At 38.5% G+C, this 25,939-nt stretch overlaps 1 protein-coding gene across 1 annotated transcript in view; it reads left to right on the top strand.

Moving 5' to 3' along the window:
- Nucleotides 1-25,939, top strand: part of LOC107696172 (hemicentin-1-like) — a 93,986-nt gene that overhangs the window by 46,475 nt on the left and 21,572 nt on the right. Inside the window, exons 23-70 of the mRNA XM_016496389.1 lie at nucleotides 522-649; nucleotides 2,798-3,064; nucleotides 3,158-3,253; nucleotides 3,931-4,125; nucleotides 6,412-6,542; nucleotides 7,402-7,549; nucleotides 7,676-7,802; nucleotides 8,364-8,518; nucleotides 8,622-8,900; nucleotides 9,185-9,466; nucleotides 10,055-10,163; nucleotides 10,238-10,407; nucleotides 10,608-10,762; nucleotides 10,875-10,998; nucleotides 12,385-12,486; nucleotides 12,604-12,780; nucleotides 12,889-13,040; nucleotides 13,161-13,284; nucleotides 13,754-13,929; nucleotides 14,421-14,517; nucleotides 14,620-14,742; nucleotides 14,906-15,061; nucleotides 15,436-15,702; nucleotides 16,018-16,185; nucleotides 17,151-17,264; nucleotides 17,575-17,661; nucleotides 17,751-17,942; nucleotides 18,016-18,189; nucleotides 18,396-18,509; nucleotides 18,616-18,761; nucleotides 18,887-19,037; nucleotides 19,556-19,738; nucleotides 19,875-19,988; nucleotides 20,622-20,809; nucleotides 20,952-21,048; nucleotides 21,296-21,457; nucleotides 21,584-21,697; nucleotides 21,914-22,116; nucleotides 22,394-22,475; nucleotides 22,697-22,828; nucleotides 22,910-23,059; nucleotides 23,150-23,309; nucleotides 23,446-23,570; nucleotides 23,682-23,865; nucleotides 24,628-24,725; nucleotides 24,914-25,192; nucleotides 25,275-25,471; nucleotides 25,639-25,720. Coding sequence (XP_016351875.1) covers nucleotides 522-649; nucleotides 2,798-3,064; nucleotides 3,158-3,253; nucleotides 3,931-4,125; nucleotides 6,412-6,542; nucleotides 7,402-7,549; nucleotides 7,676-7,802; nucleotides 8,364-8,518; nucleotides 8,622-8,900; nucleotides 9,185-9,466; nucleotides 10,055-10,163; nucleotides 10,238-10,407; nucleotides 10,608-10,762; nucleotides 10,875-10,998; nucleotides 12,385-12,486; nucleotides 12,604-12,780; nucleotides 12,889-13,040; nucleotides 13,161-13,284; nucleotides 13,754-13,929; nucleotides 14,421-14,517; nucleotides 14,620-14,742; nucleotides 14,906-15,061; nucleotides 15,436-15,702; nucleotides 16,018-16,185; nucleotides 17,151-17,264; nucleotides 17,575-17,661; nucleotides 17,751-17,942; nucleotides 18,016-18,189; nucleotides 18,396-18,509; nucleotides 18,616-18,761; nucleotides 18,887-19,037; nucleotides 19,556-19,738; nucleotides 19,875-19,988; nucleotides 20,622-20,809; nucleotides 20,952-21,048; nucleotides 21,296-21,457; nucleotides 21,584-21,697; nucleotides 21,914-22,116; nucleotides 22,394-22,475; nucleotides 22,697-22,828; nucleotides 22,910-23,059; nucleotides 23,150-23,309; nucleotides 23,446-23,570; nucleotides 23,682-23,865; nucleotides 24,628-24,725; nucleotides 24,914-25,192; nucleotides 25,275-25,471; nucleotides 25,639-25,720 — 7,436 coding nt within the window. The remainder of the gene's footprint in view (nucleotides 1-521; nucleotides 650-2,797; nucleotides 3,065-3,157; nucleotides 3,254-3,930; nucleotides 4,126-6,411; nucleotides 6,543-7,401; nucleotides 7,550-7,675; nucleotides 7,803-8,363; nucleotides 8,519-8,621; nucleotides 8,901-9,184; nucleotides 9,467-10,054; nucleotides 10,164-10,237; nucleotides 10,408-10,607; nucleotides 10,763-10,874; nucleotides 10,999-12,384; nucleotides 12,487-12,603; nucleotides 12,781-12,888; nucleotides 13,041-13,160; nucleotides 13,285-13,753; nucleotides 13,930-14,420; nucleotides 14,518-14,619; nucleotides 14,743-14,905; nucleotides 15,062-15,435; nucleotides 15,703-16,017; nucleotides 16,186-17,150; nucleotides 17,265-17,574; nucleotides 17,662-17,750; nucleotides 17,943-18,015; nucleotides 18,190-18,395; nucleotides 18,510-18,615; nucleotides 18,762-18,886; nucleotides 19,038-19,555; nucleotides 19,739-19,874; nucleotides 19,989-20,621; nucleotides 20,810-20,951; nucleotides 21,049-21,295; nucleotides 21,458-21,583; nucleotides 21,698-21,913; nucleotides 22,117-22,393; nucleotides 22,476-22,696; nucleotides 22,829-22,909; nucleotides 23,060-23,149; nucleotides 23,310-23,445; nucleotides 23,571-23,681; nucleotides 23,866-24,627; nucleotides 24,726-24,913; nucleotides 25,193-25,274; nucleotides 25,472-25,638; nucleotides 25,721-25,939) is intronic.

Raw genomic sequence — 25,939 nt, 5'->3', positions numbered from 1 at the left:
TTTTAATCAAATAAATGCAGCATTGGCGAGCATAAGAGACCTTTTTTAAAAACATGAAAAATTCACATCGACCTCAGACTTTTAAACAATAGTATAATTTAGTTGGTCACTCACTTATTCACACTTGCGTCACTAGAAGTCATCAGAAAATTAAGTCAACAAGCATGATATGTGCACAAAAAAAGCTTGCATGCATGCTTTTTCAACTAGTGTATGGAATCAAATCTTATTTTACATGCTTTTGAACACTATTAAGCTTGTATGTGAGTAGCTTGCTCTTCTCTGTATTGTTTTTCAAGGGCTGAAAAACAGGGTTTACTGTACAGCCTAAAGGCAGAAAGACTGCAGTCAGATTATAATTACACATTAATTAAACTCTCCTTTCTCAGCTCACCATAAAAGTAAATGGAGGTATCATTTTGGAAGCTTCTGTGTAAACCAGGAGCACCTGTGTGGTTTCACATCTGTAAAAGAACAGCTCTTCTTCTCGTTCCTTAATGTATGTAACCTATTGTAACCAGACATATTCAGCTGCCATCAGGCTCCATGAGAATCACAGAAACACGCGTGACGGACAGTGGCATGTACCTCTGTGTGGCTACCAACATAGCTGGAAACTTCACTCAGATGATCAAACTCAGTGTGCTGGGTAAGAGAAACGGATCACATTTATTTACTTGGATGCTCTTGCAATTTACGCTTACATGTGAAATTTATCAAAGCAGCAACAGTTTTATGCCATTGAAGTTCATATGAGCACACATCAGCCCAGGGGTCTTAAAATACAGGTCCCATCTGTTTAAATGCATCATCTTGCCTCAGTCTTGCGGTGACATTGGGCTTCAATCAGTTCAACACATCCTGAGTTGATTTCAAGTGCTCTGCTTGTACCCACAACTATAAAATAAATATTTTGTCAGAAAACCGCATGTAAAACAACGATGCATGAGCATCATTAAATGACTGATTATTGCATATTTGATAGTCAATTTCACATCACACACCACAATCAACACAAGTAAGTACCTCCACATGTTTACATTTCACACATGCTGGTATGCTGTTTACCAGGACAGACACATCCAAATAATTTTGTCATTTGTTTTTTTTGGGTAGTCCATCCTATGATCAATGTGTCTCTGAGGCTTTGTTCAGACAGGTACCATTTTTTACCATATCTGACACAAATTAGTGTTCAAACATCCATATGCTTTTTAAAAAAAAGTATTTGTTTTTTCACATTTAGGACATGACGTGACTATTATCATACACAATGCACAGTAGTGCCTGTACATGCTTTGTAAATGAGTGAGTTGAGACACTCACATGTGGCATTCACTATGTACTGAAGGATGAAGTAGTGATTTAGTGAGCAGTTTCGGACACAGCATGACTGTGTAAATAGTAGATGATTGTAAAAGCAGCAAGTTCTGGAAACTGACTCTCTGTTTAAACAGATGATGTAACTGCTCTGAGAGGGGTAACTGATGATGGTAGAATCTTCTGCTTCGTTATTCTTGCACAACTGCACAAGGGACAAGTAATCCAAAAATAAAACTTCTATAACCATATAATATGCAATATATCACCATTGGTGACAGAAAACAGATAACAGATCAACTATTTGGGTTGTTAACAGACCTCTTTATATATGTGATAAACCACTCCACAACCCTTAATCAATGTATTTGCAAAACAAAACATTTAAAAAATATATTTTGCTTCTCTGCATTTCACTTCTGCTCTAGCATGTGTCCTGATCTAGGTTTCTATTGAACATGGCGGCGCATATTGTAACTACTGTTGGCTCTGTGACAAATTACTTATGCTCCTCTATTGTAAATCGCTTTGCAAAAAAGCGTCTGCTAAATGAATAAATGTAAATATATATTTTGTTAAAACAAGCTTGCTTTAATCATTAAAAGAAGAAACACCAAAGACCACCAATGGGGTAAGAAACTTAACTGGATTAAAGATTATGAAACTTTCAAAACACAAGTCTTACTGTCCAGTGCAGTGTTGTTTCTCAGGTATATTCATCTTTTTTAAGGTTTTAGATGTTTTTAGAAAAGTAGAATTTTTTTTTAGATGAACTGCAATTAACATAAACTGTATTGTGATGCATGAACACCGATAGAGATGTTTATATTTATTACACTTAGATATCTGTTTATTTGCTGTGCAGTGACTGCACGTGAGTGTGTTTACATGGGGGTTAAGAGGCCAAATGGTGTTCATTGACCTCCTAACACCCACTTTTGAGATTTAGCAGGCTTGACGCAATGTATGAGAAAGTACTGAAGGAGAGATCAGCTGTGCCTTAGTCACTCAGAGCAAAGCGTGATATTAATTATTGAGTCTCATAAACACAAGTTGTTTTCAGAGTACACTCAGAAACATCTGCAAGTGAAAACTGGAATGGAGGTATTTATGATGACTACAATTAAACTCTTAGTCATTTTAATCTTGGATTATAGTTTTCCGTAAGACTGTAAGCAGATACTTTAGCAGAAATGAGTCTGAGAAATGAGAGCTACAGCAAAGGGGAATGTGCTGTTTGATTTATCACCGCTACCAAATGTCTCATCTGGAAGATTAACAGCAAAATAAAATGTGAGAAAATTTTCAGTAACGTCCAAGGGCAAATAAGGACAGGTTGCTATTTTTGTGCATGACCAATGCCTTATTAGCTCCAAATGACGTTATGAAAGAAGGTATTATTACAGCATAGATTTAACACATACTGTACATCTTCACTCTCCTCCCAATACACCTTTCTCTTATTTTACCTTCTCAGTTCCTCCCAGCATCCATGCAGGTCCTCGTGCCATGAAAGTGCAGGTGGGACATGCCATAGACCTGCCCTGTGTCACACAGGGAGTCCCAGAACCCTCTGTGTCCTGGCTGAAGGATGGCTCCACTGTACTTGATGGGTCTCAGTACAAGATCTCAGATGAAGCTCTGACTCTGAATCAGGTGGGACTTATGGATGAGGGCGTCTATACCTGTGTGGCCTCCAACATCGCTGGACAAGATGAAGCCACTATTCAGCTCCATGTGCAAGGTCAGACAGATATTGGCATTTACAATTGTGATTACAGCCATTCCGACTTTAAATGAACTACAAATCCCATGTATTGTCTCTATCCTTCCACAGTCCCTCCTGTGGTGGAGGTTTCTGAGCCCCCTTTCAATAGCCCCTTACAGGAGAGAGTGGCTAACCAGCAGATTGCCTTCCCCTGTCCTGCCAAAGGTGAACCTGCACCTGAATCATAAGAAATCACCATTCATACATCAAGGTCACCAGTAACAGTGTAAATCTGTTACTATAACTGTACTATAACTAAAAGTGACACCAAATCAATGTGAAATGTATTTATTTGCTCTGAAATGACTCTGAAAGTGTTTAATAAAAAATATTTTACATAATATCTAAAACACTGGTTAAATATAATAACTAAGGAATTAAATGCAATAATTGTCATTTATATACAGCATTATATAGTAGGTATTTCCTACATAAACTACCATTTGAAAATATTTTTTAAAGAAAATAATAGTTTTATTCAACAAGGATGCATTAAATTTAGCAAAAATTATGGTTAAGACTTTTACAAAAGAGTTCTATTCCAAATAAATACTGTTTTTATAACCTTATTTTAATTCTTTTTTTATTGATCAAAATTTTGAATCAGTTCATTCAAATATTTTGCAGTGATTCATGGATATGAGTTAAATAGAAATAAACAACACTGTCGTACTAATAAGTTGCAAAAAAGAAGGAAAGAAACTGGTCTATTTTTGCTATTTTGAGGAAATGTAATGGTTAAAATTGCATTTAAATTATTATGATATTCACTATGTTGCTTAATTCAATATCACAAATATATTGTGAATATTTCATATATTTATTAATCGTTACTGTTGCAGGCACTCCTGAGCCAGTGATAAAGTGGTTTAGGAATGGTCAGGAGTTGACAGGCAATGAGCCAGGTGTGTCTATTTTGGAGGATGGCACACTTCTCATCCTGGCCTCAGTGTCCCCTCTGGATAATGGGGAGTACACTTGCATGGCCGTCAATGATGCTGGTATAACAGAGAAGAAATACCAACTTAAGGTCAATGGTTAGTGCAGCATTTTAAAACATTCGTCACACTTTATTCTAAGGTCCATTTTTCACTGTTAACTGACTATTAACTACGACTTTTGTCTCAATAAACTCTTTATTGTTTTAGAAATGTAAAAAATATTGATTTTGATGGCTTTTCATGTCTGAGTTTAGAGCATCCAACAAGTAATACTGTTTACCATTACAATTCCATTTTATCATGTACCTTGGATATCCTTGCTCCTAGGACGGAACTTGTTGTCTCATTCATGAAATCATCCCTTTGGTATACAAATGAGCTTAGGGCACTCAAGGTTAAAAATAGGCAACTTGAGCGGCAATACAAAAAAATCTGGCTAAACTGTCCATAAGCTCATGTATGATGTACTGTACATTTAATTCAGTACAGTGAGGCCCTTAAGGTGGCAAAAGCTGAATACTATTCACACATTATAAGTGATGGTGCTGCAAATCCAAACAAGATTTTTAAGACTATTTACAAAATTCTAAAACTAAATAAGTCACCCACATGCTATTCTATTCAGCAGTGTAACAAGTTTCTTAATTTATTTATTTTTGTGGATAAAGTTAAGACCATCTATATACCTCCATACCATTTTGGTTTTGTTAGATCTGAGTGCAGCATTTGACACAGTGTGTCACTCTATATTACTTGATAGACTTAAAGGGGACATCGGATGCCCATTTTCCACAAGTTGGTATGATTCTTTAGGGTCTTCATGAAATGTCTGCAACATACTTTGGTTAAAATTCCTAAATAGTAGTGTAAAACAACACCCTTTTTACCTTGTCAAAAACAGCTCTGTTCACAGCGACCCATTTTGGTGCATGTCTCTTTAAATGCTAATGAGCTCTGCTCACCCCACCCCTCTCTTCTGAGGAAGAGGTAGTGGGTACTGATCCATCCTTGAGTTTTAACTTTTTTGCCAAACCTGCCTTAAATCGTTCCTCATTTAGAACGCAGTCTAGAGTAAAATGATTTGCGCATATATAAACGTATTTAGGTAGATCGGGGGGCGCACTCCCTTCAAAAACAAAAGTAATCCACTGCATCTTCAGCGGCTCAGATGTCTGGAGTAAATGACGACTGCTATGTTCATTCTTACATCCAACAACAAAACTCCTGTAGATGTCGAAACAATGGTGGACTGTTTACAGCTCACTCAGGGCGGGTCTATGCTAAAACGGTCAAAAAGCACTGGATGGATTTTTATGATTATAGGGTCTTTGTGTACACACACTGCCAACACATTTAAGTTCAAACACCATGTAAAAGTGAATTTTGCATCCGATGTCCCCTTTAAGAGTTGGCTTGGTATTTCTGGCACTGTGCTTGAATGTTTCAGATCCTACCTTACAAATAGATCCCAGTTTGTTGTTCTGGGAAACAACAAATCTGACATCAGCCAGGTCCAATATGGTGTTCCTCAGGGGTCTGTTTTGGGTCCTGTACTTTTTAGTATTTCCTCTGGGGCAAATCATTAGGAAACACGGTCTTGGGTATCATTTCTGACTATACCCAAAATTTACTTCAGCTCAAAGTCTGATGTTACAGTCAGTTCCACAATCCTTTCTGAATGTTTGCAGGACATAAAATTATGTTTGCATCACAGCTTTTTAAAATTGAATAGCTCTAAGACTGATTTTCTTCTTATTGGCACACAAGCAGCCATCTATAAATGTAGGAACTTTAATTTGACACTGGACAACAGCTCTGTACTGTCGTCTTTACAAGCTCGTAACCTTGGTGTGATATTTGATGTTCACTTGACACTGGAGGCACACATTAAGATTGTTACAAAATCGGCATTTCATCATCTCAGAAATATTGCTAGGATTAGGCCTTTCCTTTCTACACCTGATGTGGAAAGGCTCATCCACACATTTATCACTTCAAGAATTGATTACTGTAATTCACTTTACATAGGTCTACTGGCAAAATCTATAAAACGGTTGCAATACATTCAGGATTCAGCAGCACGTGTTCTTGCACATCCTCAGGTCAGCACATTAGTGGTGTCCCTTGTAATTTGCACTGACTTCCAGTCCAATGACGTATTGAGTTTAAAACACTTATTTTAACTTATAAAGCTGTACATGGAATGGCCCCTTCTTATGTTTGTGATTTAGTTACCCCTTACATGCCTTCTCGTCCTCTCTGCTCTGCTGATTCTTGAGAATTGGTCCCTAAACTAAAGTGTTACCAAAACATTTCTTAAGATTGTTTCTCTTTCAGCACATTTCACAACCTTCCTCTGCTTCCTCCTTCCCCTTTATCCAGTCCCACCTGATTTTCGAGACAATGGCCTGCTGTCCAATGTCTCTGTAGTGATGAATCAACCAACCAACCTGGTGTGTGATGTCACGGGCACACCTGTACCTGTCATCACCTGGTACAAAGATGGAGTTAAGGTCAGTGCAATGACATGCACCGAAAATCACATGGTCTTGTTCTGTGTAATCACTGCATGTTTAGGTAAAAGAAGCTTGTTTAGGGAAAAAAAATAAGTAAATCTTTGCTTCTGAAGCTACTTTTCTCCTGACATAACCAAGAACTGTAGTTCTTACTATAGACCTAACCAAGACTATAATTGAAAAAATAATAATAATAAAATAAAAAAAATAATAAATAATAATATGATATAATAATAAAATGGTGTAATAAATGTATATTGTTGCCTAATACGTTCCAATCCAATCACTTCCCCCAGGATAAAGTCAAGTCCAGTCCTACATTATTTCCCACTCAATTTTCTGTTTGGAATTATGTCACATTATGGATGTTAAGCACATTGTGTATGCCAATTCACATTGTTAAATGTGCAAATTAAATGTGCATAAAACAGTTCAAGTAAGCCTAATGAGAAATAAAAGGGGCATTTCCTACAATGAGGCTAATCACAAATGAGTTCCCTTGGATCATTGGGTTTGAGCTCCAAGAACAGGTTATAAAAAACCCCAGTGCTTCTTATAAATGTGTCTTTACGAGAATCAATTCCAGAATGAAGTCAACAATTAGGAAATCTCTAATCACACTGCAGGGAGAGCAGAGGCTGCTGATAACAGATTAATGTTGGAATAGCATATATTTCTTAGGATTTTTCTTTTCCCACAGATAAACATGATTATAGCCTTTTACTATTGACTGATATTTTGGAGTGATTTATTCTGATCAATATTTTTAAAAGAGGTTGATAGGTAGAGGTAAAATAACATTTTTTAATTTTGTTGTTTATAATTTGTCAAATAGCTGTTTGTATCATTTAACCAGGTGGTTCCTAGCATTGACGTGCAGATTCTTCAGAAGGGCAAAACTCTTAAGCTGCTTAAAGCAGCTGTTGCAGATGCTGGACGCTACACCTGCAAGGCCATCAACATTGCTGGAAGCACAGAGAGAAACTTTTACTTAGATGTATTGGGTATGTTACAACAAATTTTGTTTAATTTAAAGTTATTTGGTAATAATATCCACTTATTTAGTGTTATGGATGTTGTCTTTTTACAAGCTGGTATTACATCTTATTATATGGTTTTCCTCCGCATAGTTCCTCCTACGATCATCGGGACAGTTGGGTCACGTGACCTCTCTGCCATGCTCAATCAGGAGATCATTCTGGAATGCAGGGTCAAAGGTGATCCCTTTCCCACAATTCAGTGGTACAAAGACAGGAAGTAAGTTACTCCACAAAGCTTTGTAAAGAACACTTTATACATCTGATCAGGAAAAAAACAAAGGGGTGAATTCACTAAAAAGTTGCACCTCTTTTGCATCTTAATTCACTATCCACCCAAAACCCAGTCTAACCAGGCACTAAATGCACTGAATTAGCACTGTTCTGTGAGTTTGTTGTCTATGTTACATGCGCAAAAAATCTTTACTTAATCTTTAAGCAAATTAGGCTTATCATAGTTTCACAAAACACCTGCCCAAAACAATTAATGTTGTGCTTTTACCACTCATGCAAAGCAGGTAAATAAGTTTTGGCGTCCTCCATAACCCAGCACAGGTTTGGGAATTATTGCCATAGCAAATTGCATTCTCCGCTAGATGTTTGCATCATTACCTGATTTGCTTAAATCCTTTTGTTAATCAGGTGCTAAATCAACACAGTGCATGCAAATAAATACTTGGAGGGGCGTAATTAATTTTCAGTGAATTCACTCCTGATTCTTATATTTTGAATAAATACTAAGAGAATTAGCATTATCTGTCTCTTTCACTCTGTGTTTTAGGCCTGTGTTTTTGGGTGACCCCAATATTGAGGTTTTAAACAGAGGACAGCAGTTAAAGATAAAGAGTTCACGTTTAGGTGATCAGGCACGATACCAGTGTAGTGCCACCAACGCAGCAGGAAAGCAGTCCAAGGATTTTAACCTCAGTATCTTTGGTAATTTTATTTGTACATAATGTCTTACTATAGGTTTTATTACAAAAGAATAAAAAATTCTAAATGCTAAATTTCTTTTCTTTCCATTCTACCCACTCACCAGTACCACCCAGTATTAAGGGAGGAAACATGTCTACTGAGGTGACAGTTCTGCTTGGTAATGTGGTAACTCTGGAGTGTGAGGCTCGGGGTGTGCCACTCCCTGCCATCACATGGTACAAGAACGGAGAGGTCATTCTGTCCAGCAGACAGGCCCAGTATGTGGACCGAGGGCAGTTCCTCAAGATCTCAAGAGCTCAAGTGTCAGATGCTGGACAGTACACCTGTAAAGTCACAAGTGTGGCGGGCACCGCTGAGAAAGTTTATGAGCTGGATGTCTATGGTGAGGACTCTCACAATCAAAAAAAATACTAAAGCACTCTTTAGCGTTTTGTTTTTTATGTTATTAAAAATAATTTTTACAAGAGAGGAATAAATAGTAATCAAAACTGTTATACTACTTGATACTACCTATTAAAAGTTTGGGGTAAGCTTTTCAAAAGTGTAAAACGTTTCATTTCCGAGCCTGTAAATTTCTATAATCAATGTACATTTTTAGTTATATTCTATCTGCCTAGAAATAGTAACACTTGTTCACGTGTGCTCTTCCTTTTTTCCGTCATTCAGTCCCTCCCTCCATCACTGCTGGTTCTAATGGTCCCACAGACATGAAGGTTGTGCTCAGTAAATCTCTGATTTTGGAGTGTGAGACTGAAGGTCACCCTCCACCCTCACTGACCTGGCTGAAGGATGGTTCACCGGTGGCAGCTAGAGGGAACCTGCGTGTTCTGGAGCTGGGCCGCAAACTTGAAATCCTCAGTGCGCTTCCATCTGATGCTGGTCGATATGTATGCGTGGCTACCAGCGTTGCTGGAGAGAGGGAGATCAAATATGACGTCAGTGTCTTAGGTATATGCACACACATTTACATTTTTGTAGCGATCTATTAAAAGTCAAGAGAAGCCACCTGACCAGGGAGATAAAAAAACATAAGGTACTTTTAAATCTCCTGGCATCTCATCCTTCACTATCCACACGAATCAGGAACTTTGGTGTCTTGTGTTTTTGTGTGCATGAGCCAGACAGATCTTGTCTCGACCTGCACATTAATTTTCTGAGCATCTGGACACAATTACGGTCCTAATACATGCATCCAACAGACCGCCGCAATCACTCAGTACACGTTTGTGTTGCATCATTGGAATGTGATTGCAGGAAATCGACAGCAAAGTGTTTTATTAGCCTATAAACTGGTTAACAACAAAAGTCCAAAAAGGTAAAAAATAAAAGATTCAGTGAGATTAATGAACAATGGTAGAGGCAGTATCCGATGATGTGACCCAAGCATGTGGCATTCATTAACTCTCTATGTGTTTTCATTATGTGAGTTTGTTACACATTATTTCAAAGACACATGCATTGATTCGTGCATTGTTTGGTTTACGATTCCGGAGATGCTGTAGTGTCTGACCATAATTTTTGTTTGTGTGTATTCAGTTCCTCCTGTTGTGGATGGGGCAAGTGAAACCACAGACGCCACGGTCATCCTCAACAATATCCTAGAGCTTGAGTGTTACGTTACAGGCAAACCTATGCCAACCATCACGTGAGTACACATGCACTCAAATTCACACATATCCAGAATTGAAAAGTTGCTCATTTGCATCTGCCTCTCTGAAGGTGGCTGAAGGATGGCGTGCCAGTGAGGCAGGGTGAAGGGGTGCGGATAACATCAAACGGCCGTCGATTGGTCATCTCACGTGCTCAGGTGTCTGACACAGCGCTTTTTCACTGTGTAGCGACTAACGAGGCTGGAGAACAAGAGAGAGAGTTTAAAGTATCTGTACATGGTAATGATCATTTTATATTTTAATTAAACATTTTTATTTATTGCTAATGTGTTTGATGTTTGCATCATCTGCTCACAGAGGGAAGGTCAAAGGTGACTTTTTTTAAGTTCCTCATTAAGCTTTTTTTAAGTTACAGACACATTTCAGGTACAGTACTTTTATGGTAAAATTTAATTATTTCTTTAATATTTTTCTGTCAGTCCCCCCAACTATCCGTTCTACGGGTCCAGCTGAGAGGTCTGTGGTCCTCCACACATCAGTCAGCCTTCAGTGTGTGGTCAGTGGAATTCCACCTCCCAGCATCACATGGCTCAAAGATGGCCGTCCTGTGGACACCACACAAGAAATTCTGAAGGTCAGACTTTAAAGCACGACAGAAGCCTTCCAAAGTAAATCAAGTGTTTGAGGAGGTTTACATAACCACATATACCATCGACTCTCTCTTTATCTCTCTGTCTGGCATGTAGCTGGAATCTGCAGGCAGGATTTTGCACATAAAGAAGGCCAGGCTGGACGATGCAGGGAAATATACGTGTGTGGCAACTAATGCAGCAGGCGAGGCACAACAGCACGTTCGCCTCAATGTGCATGGTAGGAAATATACTTTAAAAAACGAGATGGCACAGACATATTAACTTCATAGTTGAAGTTGACTGTGTATACTTCAAAAACCTGTCAAAATCAAAAGAAAACAATAATTTATATTTTACATAATGCCAATTTTTATAACCATTGATATTTTTTTATATTATGATTACTTTCATGACAATTAAACACAATTACACACATTTACTCATCATCTCTTCCCAATAATGTGAAAAACAACTCATTATTTTCATTTAAAATAATTTTAATTATTATAGTATAATTTAGGGATGCACAATATTATCGTAACGTAATCGGAATCGGCAGATAAATGTAAATATTGGCATCAGCCCGATATGAAATATTATGCCGATATGCCTTGCCGATAGGACAAATAACTCACATGTGCTCAGGGTGTGCTATCACGTCAGCAGTGTGGTCATTCTTGAATCAAAACTTTTTCCTGAATGATGATTAGATTCCCTGTCTTGGATTGCCGCATTTAATCTGAGAATGCAAGTACAGAATGACTCGTCCTTTGTGTATATTGTCAGCAGTCACTAGCATATACAGTAGCAGCAGCGGCAGCCTCCCCCGGCTCCTAATGCCCATTCGGTAAGGAGTTTCATTTACTTAGGGGGTGCTGTTGGCCTAATTGTAATAAAATGAAAGTAAAATACACAAATAACATTAAGATTGTGTTTCTGATTATATAAAACTATGGAATGATATTCCGGACTATATTTAAAAGGAATTGCAAATTGTGTTTGCAATTGTGTTTTCAATTTGTGGACGCATACATTGAGACATAATGCAAATGCAATTGCAAATCGCGCATTTGTTTTTCCATTTCCTTTTCCGTGTATGTGTATAGTTCCGTGTATAGTTGATTTATAGTGATTTTCAAAGCTTTCAGTGTGCTTTTAATATAAAAGAACTTCATTGTCGTTTATTTAATTCTAACAAGTACGTTTTTGTTAAAAACATACAAACTAACAAGTACATTTTTGTTAAAAACTTGCCCAAAATAAAAATAATTTGTTTATAATCTCTGCAGAGACTTGGTGTTGTTTCCAAACAAAAGGAAATATATCGGTATCAGCATCGGCTAAGAATGAGCTGACAAATACCGGATATCGGCAAAAATCCAATATCATGCATCCCTAGTATAATTGCAAGTTTACGTTATGTTGCTATATGGTAATTTATGCTGATTTAACAAAAAAAGACTATTACAGTGATGAGTTTTTTTTATTATTGATTTATTTATATTTATGTATTTTATTTATTTTTATTTATTAATCTATGCTTTTTATTTATATATTGTCAAAATTGACCTAAATATCCTTAACATGCATTTCTTTAAATAACTATGTACATGTATTTTTATAGAACCTCCCAGCATCCAGTATGCAGGAGAGACGCTCAATGAGACTATCCTTGCTGGCTTCCAAATTCAGCTGAAGTGTAAAGCAACGGGAAGTCCTTTGCCAGGTGAGTCATACCACATTTCCTCTTTTTTTTAGGGCAATATTAAATTCGAACTGGCTAGTAATAGTTTACAAAAGTACAGGTGGTGTAGTTTCTTCTCTCATGCCTTTTCTTCTGCAGCTGTGACGTGGTATAACAATGGTCGTCCATTGACAAGCGCTGCAGGAGTTAACATTCTGAGCAGAGGTCAGGTGCTAGAGATTGACTGTGCACAGGTGTCAGATGCTGGCCTCTACAAATGTGTGGCCATCAATGTGGCTGGCAGTGCTGAGCTCACATACAGTCTGCAGGTGTATGGTGAGTGTGTTTTTCTTCACTAAACAACCTTTCAGTCAAAAGTGGCTATGTGAAAAATACTTCTTTTTTGGTTTTGATTATCTAACGCTCTTTGTCTTTCTCCATTAGTTCCTCCTTCTGTTTCTAGTAAAGGAGGAATGATAACAGTGGTGGTGAATGACCCAGTCAGGTTAGAGTGTGAAGCCTCAGGAGTTCCCGTGCCCAGTCTTACTTGGCTCAAAGAAGGCAGCCCTGTCTCCAGCTTTTCAGATGGCATCCAGGTCTGTATGTGTGGGAATTTGGATGCTGTCGTGTATATATATAGCCATATATATTCACACTTAACTTTACTTAAAAGTTTTGAACAGGCTATATCAGTTTTCAATTTCCTCTTTTACTAGGTATTGTCAGGTGGCAGGGTGTTATCGTTCGTTAGTGCACAGGTCAGTGACACAGGTCGTTACACTTGCGTTGCTGTGAATGCAGGTGGAGAACAGCACCGACAATATGACTTGCGTGTGTACGGTGAGCTCAGAAGACACACTCACTCTAAATCTGATTAAATCTTGATTCTTTTTAAATTCTTCTGAAATTTTTATCCAAGAATCCTGAAAAAAATGTATCATGGTTTCCACAAAAATATTAATTAGCACAACTATTTTCAACATTGATAATAGAAAGAAATGTTTCTTGAGCACCAAATCAGCATATTATAATGATTTTTGAAGGATCATGTGACACTGAAGACTCGAGTAATGACTGCTGAAAATTCAGCTTTGCCATCACAGGAATAAATTACGATTTAAAGTGTATTAAAATAGAAAACAGTTATTTTAAATTGTAATGATATTTCACAGCATTATTGTTTTTACTATATTTTAAAAATGCAGCCTTGGAGAGCATAAGAGACTTCTTTCAAAAACATTTTAAAAAATCTTACAGACCCCAAACTTTTAAACGCAAGTGTTTATCTGTGTGTTTGTGTGTCCTTCAGTGCCACCCAACATCATGGGTGAGGAGGTGAACCAAACAGTTCTGATGGGTCAATCAGTTCAACTGCATTGTCAGAGTGATGCCATCCCTCCACCTGCATTGAGCTGGCGGAAAGACGGTCGATCGCTCTATAGAAAACCAGGTCTGAGCCTGTCAGAGGACAGCAGCTTACTGAAGGTACAGTTCATACGTGTCTGCCGTCGCATCATCCAGGTGGATGCTGCACACTGGTGGTGGATAAGGAGATAACCCCTGACAATGTAAAGCACTTTGAGTGCCTAGAAAAGCGCTATATAAATGTAATGAATTATTATTATTTATTATATCCATGAGCCTGTAAGCTGCCTGTAAGTTTTGACCTGGGCCAATAAGCAACTACCTGTCAACCACCCGGACAGCCCTAGCAGGTCGCTAGCAACACCCTAGCAACCACCCAGAATAACATAGGAACTACATAACTACACCTTGTAAATTAGCTGCAACACCCCAGCAACACAGTTTGGGTGTAAAAATCTTGTTTAAATGGTTTGAATTTGGCCTATTTGTAGGTTAAAATTAGTTTATTCATCCTGTGCTACAATAGCAAGCGAAAGGCATCTTGGATTATTGTCCTTCTAATTTAAGAAGAACCCTAAGATATTGATTTGATAATTGTTTTGTGTTTGCAGATTAACAGTGCTCAGGTCCAGGACACAGGCAGGTACACGTGTGAGGCAACCAATGTGGCAGGAAAAACTGAGAAGCACTATAACCTAAATGTGTGGGGTGAGTGATTTAAAATATAATTGAAAAATATACTCTGAACTTGAGATAAATTATAATGTAAACTGCTTTTCTTTCTCCCTCTGTTATTTGTTTTCCCCCCAGTTCCTCCCAGTATCCGTGGATCTGATGAGGTGTCTCCTCTGACTGTGATTGAGGGCGGCCTCATCATGCTTGTGTGTGAGTCCAGTGGGATCCCTCCTCCCAGTCTCACCTGGAAGAAAGATGGTGAGACTTAACATCATCACCATCCTCCTCGTCACTATCCTCATAATATTTATTGTCATTTTCAACCTCATACTCTTATAATTAATCAAATAATTAGTGATCCTTAAGGTATTTGAACAAACACCTAACCCTAAGTTTTTTTATTATTTTATGTGTGTCTCAGGCTTAGAGCTAAAGGGAGACTCTCGTGTACATGTTCTCTCTGGTGGGCGTCAGCTGCAGATTTCCAGGGCTGAGAAGGCAGATGCTTCCTCTTACACCTGTCTGGCCTCCAGTACAGCTGGCAGTGCAATGAAAGAATACAGTCTGCAAGTTTACGGTAAAACTTCTCTCAAATGGTTCATTACAGGCACTAACACTCAAACTAGGACTGGACAATAAATAGATGTTGTAGATATTTCAGTTTCTGCTGTCTCCATATAACAGATACTCTGCATAAACGTCACAAGCATTTTACATTTTCATTTGATAAAAGATATCACTAAACGCACTGATACTCAAAGGTCTCCACAACAGACCACCAAAATATGGTCTGTTGGTTTCAATAAAGATGAAACCTAAACTTTAAGATATTGAACTAATTATGACATAAATATATTACAGTTATCTTGTAAAATGTACTTCCCAAATGTAATAATAATACCAATTATACATTTCTTAAACAGTGCATCTCCCTTCCTTTACTCTAAACAGTTCGTCCCTCCATCAGCTCCTCAGCTCAGGATCAGGAGACAGTGACGCGAGGTGGAGATATCACTCTGCAGTGTGAGGCAGACGGCATCCCCAGACCTGCCATTTCATGGATGAAAGACGGTAGACCCCTGAGCAGGGCTCAAATACTTAACGAGGGCAGACTTTTACGCATCCAGGATGCTCAAGTGGCCGACACCGGACGATACACCTGTATCGCTGTCAATGTGGCAGGACAGGCTGACAGGAAATATGATCTCAATGTTCATGGTGAGAAAAAAGTCAAAGTTTGTTTCTTTATGTGTAGTTTTTCTGAGCCACCAGTATCATCAAATGGAATTGCATAGCAGGTTATCCATAAAAATTCTCCGCAATTTCCATCGGTCCTCCAAACTTTTTAGTGATTCATGATTATTATTTTTTTATTTTAATTATTTTATTATTATTAAGTTATTTTAATTAATTTTTTATTGTTACATTAATTCTTTTGTAACTATTGTTCATAATACAACTTATTCGGTATGTATAGTGAATTTTTTTATGTCATTCACATATATTCACATTTGATGTGTATCATCTCTTCAGTTCCTCCCACCATCATCGGACAGACGCAGGTGCCTGAGAACGTGAGTGCCGTTGTGAAGAACCCAGTTGTTCTCACTTGCGAAGCTTCTGGAATGCCACTACCATCCATCACCTGGCTCAAAGATGGGCAGCTGATTAGCGCGTCTAGCTCTGTTCGGGTCATCTCAGGTGTCAACTTCTTCTTCAGTGAATGCATTTGTCTTGATCCAAAATGTCTACACCACAGAGTCTAGGTATAGAGCCCAGTACCAGTTAAAGGATTAGGTTAACCAGGTGTAGTAACTCAAATGGGTGCAACAAGATTGCTTCAGTAAGCAGCCAAATGCCACAGATCAGTGGCTAACTGAAAAGAAAAACATCTAGACAGATGTTCCTGTATTTGAACATGCAAAGACTCTCCATTAACAGCTTTCGTTGTAAATAGAGACTGATCCTCAAGTATGAGGTACAGTACATCCATCACTGTAACTGCTGAAAATGAACCACACTGTAAATGAATCGGTGCTGAGCTATTCTCAGACTGTCCATATGCATGCCACAGACGAGACATGACACTGGACAGAAAACAGGAACAGAATATGAAGGATAGGCACATTATTTGTCACATATCCACTGAGGATTAGAAGTGTTGCTAGCCTTATTGCCAATATAGCAAAGCTCATCCACAGTACTGTATAACATTTCTGTCTGACCACAAACTCCTTTCCTCATTATAAGAGAAAGGGACACCAGGAAAGGAAAGAGAGGTATGTATTTGTTCAGGTGATCAGCTTAGCTCTCTCCAAGGGAGTGATAATTATTTGTTTAAATAGTGAAAATGGGACGTTTGACTTGTGTTGACAGGTTAAGCCCTGTTTGAACAGCTGTTCAACTTGAGGTCTCTCATTTCATACCAAACAATAGGGACATTTATGAAGCCTTTTTTCTGAGACAAAGTGAAACTCTGAGCTTGCTCATTTATTCATTTTGCAGATGCATCTCTCCTCTGAGTAAATCTCACACTCTTGATTTATGGGTGATTAAGTAATTCCCTAAGAGAAGTATATGCGTCCTTTTACGGTAACTCAATGTGCAGAAATCATTCCTCTCATTCAGCCACCTGTGAGTCTGATATATGTCTGTAATTGTCTCAGGTGGACGAGGCCTGCGTTTGATGCATGCAGCAATTGAGGATGCTGGGAGATACACCTGTATCGTGTCCAATTCTGCAGGAGAGGAGAGAAAGAACTTCGACCTAAACGTCCTGGGTAACACAGTTCTATACATGGGACAGTTTTGAAAATTGAGTTGTTTTGTGTTCATAAATGAACACAGCTTTTATGAATTTAAGCCTAAATACAATTGTCAGTGACTACACCACGGCTTGAAATCATTCAGGAACGAAATACCACTGTGTTGATCAAAGAGGCAATGGTTCTGCTGTGACTTTTTAAAACTCTTTTCAGTTTGCAGAATAGAGCAAAAACATAATAATATTTATAATAGTGTGTCACTTTATAATATATTAAATCTCACTAGACTTTGAAACTTTTTTCATCTTTATTCTGTCAACCTCAGTGCCGCCCAGCATTGTAAAAGAAGGCACAGTGGAGGATGTGAAAGTGAAGGAGAGACGGAACATAATTTTGGCCTGTGAGGTCACTGGTAAGTGGCACAAACCACAAGACTTCCTTGCTTATCTAGATTTGTGTTGATCTCTTTCCTCTTGTTAACCATTTTTTTGGGTGGTCTAGGTAATCCAGTGCCAGAGATCACGTGGTTGAAGGATGGGCAACCACTGGCTAGTGACTCAAGGCTGCAGGTGATGTCAAATGGTCGTTTCCTGCAGATTAGTGGATCACAGGTGGCCGACACTGGCAGGTATAGCTGCCTGGCCTCTAACAGCGCTGGAGACAGGAGCAGACACTTCAACCTCAATGTGTTAGGTATGTTTGGGCAGGAGGAAAGAAAATGTCTTTTTGTAGTCTTGTGTGTGAATTTAGTTGTTTCTGTCCCCAGTTTCTCCCACCATTGCTGGTTCTGGTCCAGAAGGTTCAGCTGAGGAGGTTACTGTGACACTAAATAGTCCTACCTCTCTTGTTTGCGAAGCCCAGTCGTACCCCCCTGCCATCATCACCTGGCTCAAAGACGGCACACCCTTTGAATCCAGCCGCAACGTTAGGGTACTTCCAGGTCAGATCTTAACCCTTGGACTTTGGTATAAAATAATGGGTCTGAAGCAAGATTAAATTGTGATTAAATTACCATATTTTTATTTGGAGGTTTACTATTGTATGCTTTTTCATCCCATTGCTGCTTCATATTTCTTCTTTATAATTAATATAAATAATTATTTACAAATAAATAAATTTACAGCTTACTAATGTATATTGTGACAGGTGGTCGCACTTTACAGATCTTGAATGCTAAGGAAGAGGATGCTGGGAGATACACATGTGTTGCGACTAATGAAGCTGGAGAGACACTCAAGAACTATGAGGTCAAAGTTTTTGGTGCGTGGAAGAACTGATCTACATTGCCACCTTTTGGCGTAGAGGAATATAACACTTCTGTGTGTCAGTTATCTGTAGCCTTTTTATGTATGTTCCTTTCTTGCAGTCCCTCCAGTTATCAATAAAAATGACATCCCAGGAGAGAGTCTGTCTCCTAAAGAGGTGAAAATAAAAGTTAACAACACCCTTACACTGGAGTGTGAGGCTCAGGCTATTCCAACACCTATACTGGTGTGGTACAAGGACGGCCAGGTGAAAAACACATATAGTATATAAAAAAACTGCTGTTTTTAACTCTTATTGGAATATTGGTTTTCACTCTACTCTGTTTCTCTCTCTCTCTCTCTCTCTCTCTCTCTCTCTCTCTCTCCCTGCAGATCCTGAAAGCAGACGGTCACCTCACTATCACAGCGAATGGTCGTATTGTTCAGATTAAACACACTCAGGTGTCCGATACAGGTCGTTACACCTGTGTAGCCACCAACATCGCTGGAGAGGATGAGAAGGACTTTGATGTAAATATACAAGGTGAACAGGGTTTTACAAATTTAGAATGCAGAATTAAATAGTCTACATACACTACCAAGTATATTTATATGTACACTGTAACATTCAAAAGTTTGTGGTCAGTACAATTTTTTTTTATACTTTTCTTTAGCATTGGCACATTAGATTAATCCTTATTAGATTAATAATTTATAATGTTATAAAAAATGTCCTGAAAAAAAAAAATGTATCACAGTTTCCACAAAAATATTATGCAGCACAACTGTGTTGAACGTTGATAATAATAAGAAATGTTTTTTTAGCACCAAATCAGCATATTAGAATGATTTCTGAAGAATCGTGTGCCACTGAAGACTGAAAGGCAAAAAAGTTTGTGAAACACCAACTTTAAGGAGCATGTCTCCCTCTAGTGGTTGCTTTATATATTATCGTCTGGATCTCATTTTCAGCTTGTTGTAAAACTTTTATCTGTGGATTTTGTACCGTAATCTTCAGGCTTTATCCCTGTCTATAATAGTAAAATCCTGTCTGTGTCTTAGTTCCCCCTAGTTTCAGAGGCTTTGGAGACTCTGACCCTGGTAATAATGGAGACGTGAAGGATGTGATTCTTAATAATCCCATCTCCCTATACTGTGAGACCAATGCCGTCCCACCTCCCGTACTCACCTGGTACAAAGACGGACACCTGCTGACATCTAATGATAAAGTACTCATCTTACCTGGTGAGTGGCTAAAAAGCGACATTTTCATTATATAACATGGTAAAATAATTTGTTAAATATATTGATGCTTTGATACTATGTTGTGTATGAGTGTATAAGAATTTAATATGTTTTTGTGTCTTTATTTCTTACACAGGTGGAAGAGTCCTCCAGATCCCTCGAGCCCAAGCAGAAGATTCTGGAAGATACACTTGTGTGGCTGTAAATGAGGCTGGAGAAGACTCAATCCAATATGATGTTAGAGTGTTGTGTGAGTCCAACCTGAGTATTAACCTTTCTTTCTTAAATGCTAAACATTACAACAGCAACAACTGAAACTATTGTGTATGTTTACTAGGGGTTGAACGACTTCTGATTTTTTAAAGTCAACTTTTATAAATATATGCTTGAACTTTTCAGTTTCTAAGCTATTTTATTGAGAAATCACAGAACAGTGTTGACAATACATTTACGCGCTGAATGATTCTGTGTGCGCGATGTGTGCGTGATGTACGAGCTACGGTCTGTAGCCTATGTATGTGCGTTACAGTGCAGCAGCACATTAGATTAGAACGCTGATTAGCTTACCTGTACAATAAGCTGTTTAAAATGTGCATTCTCCTGTTAAATTTCGAGCATCCAGAAATATAATCACACATGTCTTGTGAAGTGCTTTCAGAGTATGCATTTTTTTGTCATTTTAACTGTTTGGAAATGGAGTGTAAATGTGGAAGTCCTTCAAATATTTATTATCCTGTTGCGCCCTCTATAGGACCAGCGACTAGTCGACGTCAAGCTTAAAGCGTCCTGGCAGAGCATTGTAGTCGACTAGTCAATTAGTCGTTGCAACCCCTAATATGTACATATGTGTGTCTTTTTTTTTTGTGCTCTTGGATTTTGATAGTACCGCCCTCGATTCGTGGAGCTGATGGTGACCTGCCTGATGAGATCACAGTGCTGGTTAACAAGACCACATTACTGGAGTGTCAGGTGGATGGGAGTCCCACTCCTAAAATCAGCTGGATCAAAGACAGTAAACCCCTTACCCCAGACAACACACACAGACTTCTGTCCAGTGGCAGGACACTGCAGGTGAGAGACAAATCAACTGTGATGCAACAGTTTTTTAAAATAATTAATTTATTATATTATTATATGTATTTTTACACACACACAAACATACACGTGTATACATGCATATATATTTTTTTTGCATTTTGTGTGTGTGTTGCAGATTTTGAATGCGCAGGTGACAGATACAGGACGTTATGTGTGTGTGGCTCAGAACTTAGCCGGAACAGCAGAGAAGTCCTTTAACCTCCATGTGCATGGTGAGTCTATCTTTGAATAAGACCTATGTCATGGCTCTGTTCAGCGATGCAGGTCAAATTGACCCCCTTTTCCTAGCAGTTTACAGCTAAGGTTTTGCTGCTTTTTAATTCACATTTAGATTTATTAATTTCACAGACGCTTTTGTCCAAAACGACTTACATTTCATTTAAGGTGTACATTTTCATCTTTGAAGACCTTTTCAACTAATAATTGGTGACATCATGTTTGTTTGTGTTTTTTTGTCAGTTTCTCCCTCCATTGTGGGCATCAGAGAGGAGAATGTGACAGTGGTGGTGAATAACTTCATATCTCTAAACTGTGAGGCCACTGGATTCCCGCCTCCCACCCTCAGCTGGTTCAAAGACAGGAAACCTGTACAGGCCAGCTCCAATGCACTCATAATGCCTGGTACATGTGCACACAAATATGCTTCCTGACACATAATAGAGGGACTACATAGTGTAGCCTGAATACATATTACACATAAACTGCCTTTCCTCTAATCCACCTCTTACTTTTATTCTCTGTCTCTAGGTGGTCGTACTCTCCAGATCCTGAAAGCAAAGATGTCTGAAGGTGGGAAATACAGCTGTGTGGCCATCAACCAAGCTGGAGAAGCCCAAAAACTCATTTATCTTACAGTATATGGTTAGTGTGTGTGTGTGTGTGTGTGTGTGTGTATGTGTGCAGTGTTTGTGTTAATATTTGCTAGGTATAAACCTGGAGTAAAGTATATCTCTGCAAAAATGTTCAAAAATATTTAGTGGAGTGAGGCATTTCATCTTAATATGACAAACTAAATATTTAATATTTTAACATTTCTCAGATATCACTGATTTAAATTACTGGTGTCTGATTTCCCAGTTCCCCCTAGTATCAGACACAGCAGTGGGGATCTTCCAGTGGTGTTAAACGTCCAAGAGGGCAAATCAGTTACTCTGGAGTGTGAATCTAATGCAGTGCCTCCTCCCATCATTAACTGGTACAAGAATGGACGTCCCATCACTGAGACTGCCAACCTGCGCATACTGGCTGATGGTCAAATGCTGAAACTGAGAGAAACAGAGGTGTGTATGAAAAAAATAGCAGGTGTTAGCTTTGAATGAGGTGAAGTGGATGTTTGATTTTGGCTTGGTGATAAAATGGGTGAAAAAAAATCCCACAGAGACTTAGAGCCAATTAGCAACCACTTAGAAACCACCTAAAGCACCAACTGTAACTGCCTTAGCTTTAGCTTGGTGGTGAGTTTTGTACTGTATGTGCAAGCACTATTTACATTTACTTAAAAAATAAAGATAAAAATATTTGTTTCAAGAAATATAAATGCCTCTTTCTCTCTGTCAGGTGTCAGATACAGGCCAGTATGTCTGTAAGGCCACAAATGTAGCAGGTCAAGTGGACAAGAATTTCCATCTCAGCATCCATGGTGAGAAACAAAACATTTATATTATGAACATATAAATATTTCATATATTAATAAATATATTTTGTAACAATTTATTAAAAGTATTTACTGTTATTTTTGTTATTTTAATGCATTCTTGCCTAATAAAAGAAAAAAAATCTTACTGACCCCAAACTTCTGTCATTATGGTTTTGTTTAGCCTACTGCTGTTCATGTTAAGTCTCTCTGTAATCTTTGTGCAGTTCCCCCATGGCTGGACGGCCCAGCAGTGGAACGTGTGGTGGAAACCATCAGTAATCCCGTCACTTTCGCCTGTGATGCTACAGGGATCCCTCCACCCTCGCTCACCTGGTTGAAGAATGGCAGAGTTATTGGTGAGATAGACAATCTACAGATTTCTTAACCTTTACATTTCTTTTCTAATCAACTTATGCTTGTTTTTATTGTCTTTCTAGAGAATTCAGAGTCTCTGGAGATGCATATCCTGTCCGGGGGCAGTAAGCTGCAGATTGCCCGCTCACAGTTATCTGACAGTGGCACTTACACCTGTGTGGCATCCAATGTGGAGGGCAAGGCCCGCAAAAGCTACCATCTTACAATACAAGGTACAAGAAAGCATTATTAAATATTAAAGACTGATTTTTTTGTTTTGTTTTTGCTAGACCAAATTACCATCTGTATTGTGTGTTATTCAGTCCCACCGAACATCAAAGGATCTGAGTTACCTAGTGAGATGAGTGTTCTGCTGAATGACAGCATCCAGCTAGTTTGCCGTGCTGTAGGAAATCCAACCCCTGAGATCCAGTGGCTGAAGGATGGAAAGACACTTAGCAGAACTGCCCAAAAGAACATCGAGTGAGAGCTAATTTTTGTCATTATGCTATTAAATTATCCAGTGTGTTCTCAACCTTCATACTCCTTTTTTAAGTATTTTGCTGTAATGAGACAATACAAGTCATAAGCCCATCCTAAGCCCATATTTTTTTTACAGAATCAGCCCTGATGGCAGTACACTGACTGTAACAGCCGTCCACACATCCGACAGTGGAAAATACACATGCGTGGCCACCAATCAGGCCGGAGAGGAAGACCGAATATTTAACCTAAATGTCTATGGTGAGTTGTGTCTTTACAAGACTCGTCACTATTAAGAGGTGGAACAATATTTTTCACTACACAACAATAGTCTTTTCCCAGACATTTGATAGCTGTATGTCTTGTTCCCAGTTCCTCCTCTGATCCAGGGGAACGGGCCTGCTGCCAAGGAACTGACCGCGGTGCTGGAAAGCTCAATAAATATTGAGTGTGTAGCTAGTGGTTCTCCGCCTCCACAGCTCAACTGGCTGAAGAACGGTCTGCCACTTCCAGTGTCATCTCAGATACGACTGCTGTCTGCCTGCCAAGTCCTCCGGTAAGAGATCTAACAGATTTTAAACATGATAATCCCAGGGTGGGAAATTAAATTTTGTTCCTCAGCCACACCTTGCTTAAATTTCTTACATTTGAGATGAAGGCTTACATTTTACAAGCCATTTTTATTTAAAACATGTAAAGTAACTCACTACAAATGTGAAATTGAACCAGTGTTTTTTTTTGTATTATTTATATAGTATATTATTTATTAATAATTTTAATTAACCTTTATTTTTATATTTTCAGTTCTCATTTTAATTTTAGTTTAAGTTTTAGTAATTTTGTTGTGCTTTTTAGTATTTTTTTTTAATATTTCTATTTAGCTTTATATTTATTTATTGTATTTGTTTTAGTCATTTTAGTACTTTAACTGAAACATAGTTATTTCAGTTAGTTGCCAAGGCAACATTTCTGTTTTATTAATTCGTTTTTCATCTTATGTCTGTATTTTATTTCAGCTTTATTTCAGTTAACTGACATTATTTGCAATAGCTTTTGTTACAATAACAACACTGAACTGCACACTTTCACAGAGTACAAAAACCTCAACTGAGTGCAAAAAGATTCAATTCTGTAATTTTTTTTAATTCTTATTGAGTACATAGTCCAGCTGTAGTCCACTACAATGGTTGGTGGATAAGGTACTTATCAAAGAAGTACCCGCATTTCTCTGGTGGCTGGTGTTAATATCCCACCCTGAATAGAGCTGATGATTCATAATACTAAATGCTTGTCATCTGATTGTAATTTTCGGTGTTAGAATTGCTCGTGCACAGGTTTCAGATGGAGGTAGCTATACTTGTGTGGCCTCCAACAAAGCTGGAGTGGACATCAGACACTACAATTTACAGGTGTATGGTGAGTTAACCTGTCTGTATTTCCAAAGATCAAATTTAGGTGCATTTACAGTGATAACCTTCATTTTAATAACAAATTTTACTTCATTTTATAACAAAATCTCAATTTATTTACTGTTATGAAGTACTGAATTCATTCATTGCGAATTAATTAATTAAGAATTCCATTTCTTGTGCCATTTTTCTCAGTTCCTCCCAGTTTGGATGGGGCAGGCAGTACAGAAGAAGTAACAGTTGTGAGGGGAAACACAGCCTCATTCATCTGCATTACCGATGGGACTCCCAGTCCGACCATTACTTGGCTGAGGAATGGTGCAGCAATGCCTAAAGATGCTCACCTGTCGCTCCTCAACCAAAACAGCACCCTGCAGATTTCCCATGCAAGAGTCAACCACACAGGACGCTACACCTGTACTGCACATAATCAGGCTGGAGACACAAGCCGCCACTTCAACCTCAAAGTATTGGGTGAGAGAATGTGCAACAAAACAAAATGACTAGTTTAACTCCTTCTGTTACAGACTCGTTGACATCTATCCCTGTCTCTCAGACCCTCCGCAGATCAACGGCTCTGGTGTGCCTGCTGAGGTCTCTGTGGTTGTGAATCATATCCTGGAGCTGGTCTGTAAGGCTGATGGCATACCTTTACCCACACTGACCTGGCTGAAGGATGGGCGGCCACTGCCTCAGACAGATAGTATACGGCTCCTCAGAGATGGAGAGGTGCTCAGAGTTGCTTCTGCTCAGGTAAGAACTAAAAATGTGGTGTCAAAATGGGCAGTAGCATTCATGTTCCTGTCTTGTCTTAGTTGTTGCACAATGTGGCACAAGTGTTACAAATTCCTAAATCACATTGTGCTTCTTGAGCATGTTATTTCCCATGTTTATACCTTCTTCTGCTGACTTGCATGTAGATGGAGAACACTGGAAGATACACGTGTTTGGCCACCAGCCCTGCTGGAGATGATGATAAAGAGTTTCTTGTCAGAGTACATGGTTGGTCTTAAAAACAGTTAAAATGTTTTCCGTTGTTTCAAACTAAAATGGCACCTCACATAATTTGCTTAAAGGGGTCATATGATGCTGCTAAAAAGAACATTATTTTGTGTATTTGGTGTAATGAAATGTGTTTATGCGGTTTAAGGTTCAAAAAACACATTATTTTCCACATACTGTACATTATTGTTTCTCCTCTATGCCCCGCCTTTCTGAAAC

Source organism: Sinocyclocheilus anshuiensis, unplaced genomic scaffold, assembly GCF_001515605.1.
Source record: "Sinocyclocheilus anshuiensis isolate Anshui unplaced genomic scaffold, SAMN03320099.WGS_v1.1 scaffold306, whole genome shotgun sequence".
In the NCBI taxonomy this organism is placed as follows: Eukaryota; Metazoa; Chordata; class Actinopteri; order Cypriniformes; family Cyprinidae; genus Sinocyclocheilus; species Sinocyclocheilus anshuiensis.
This window is presented reverse-complemented; position numbering and strand designations above follow the sequence as displayed.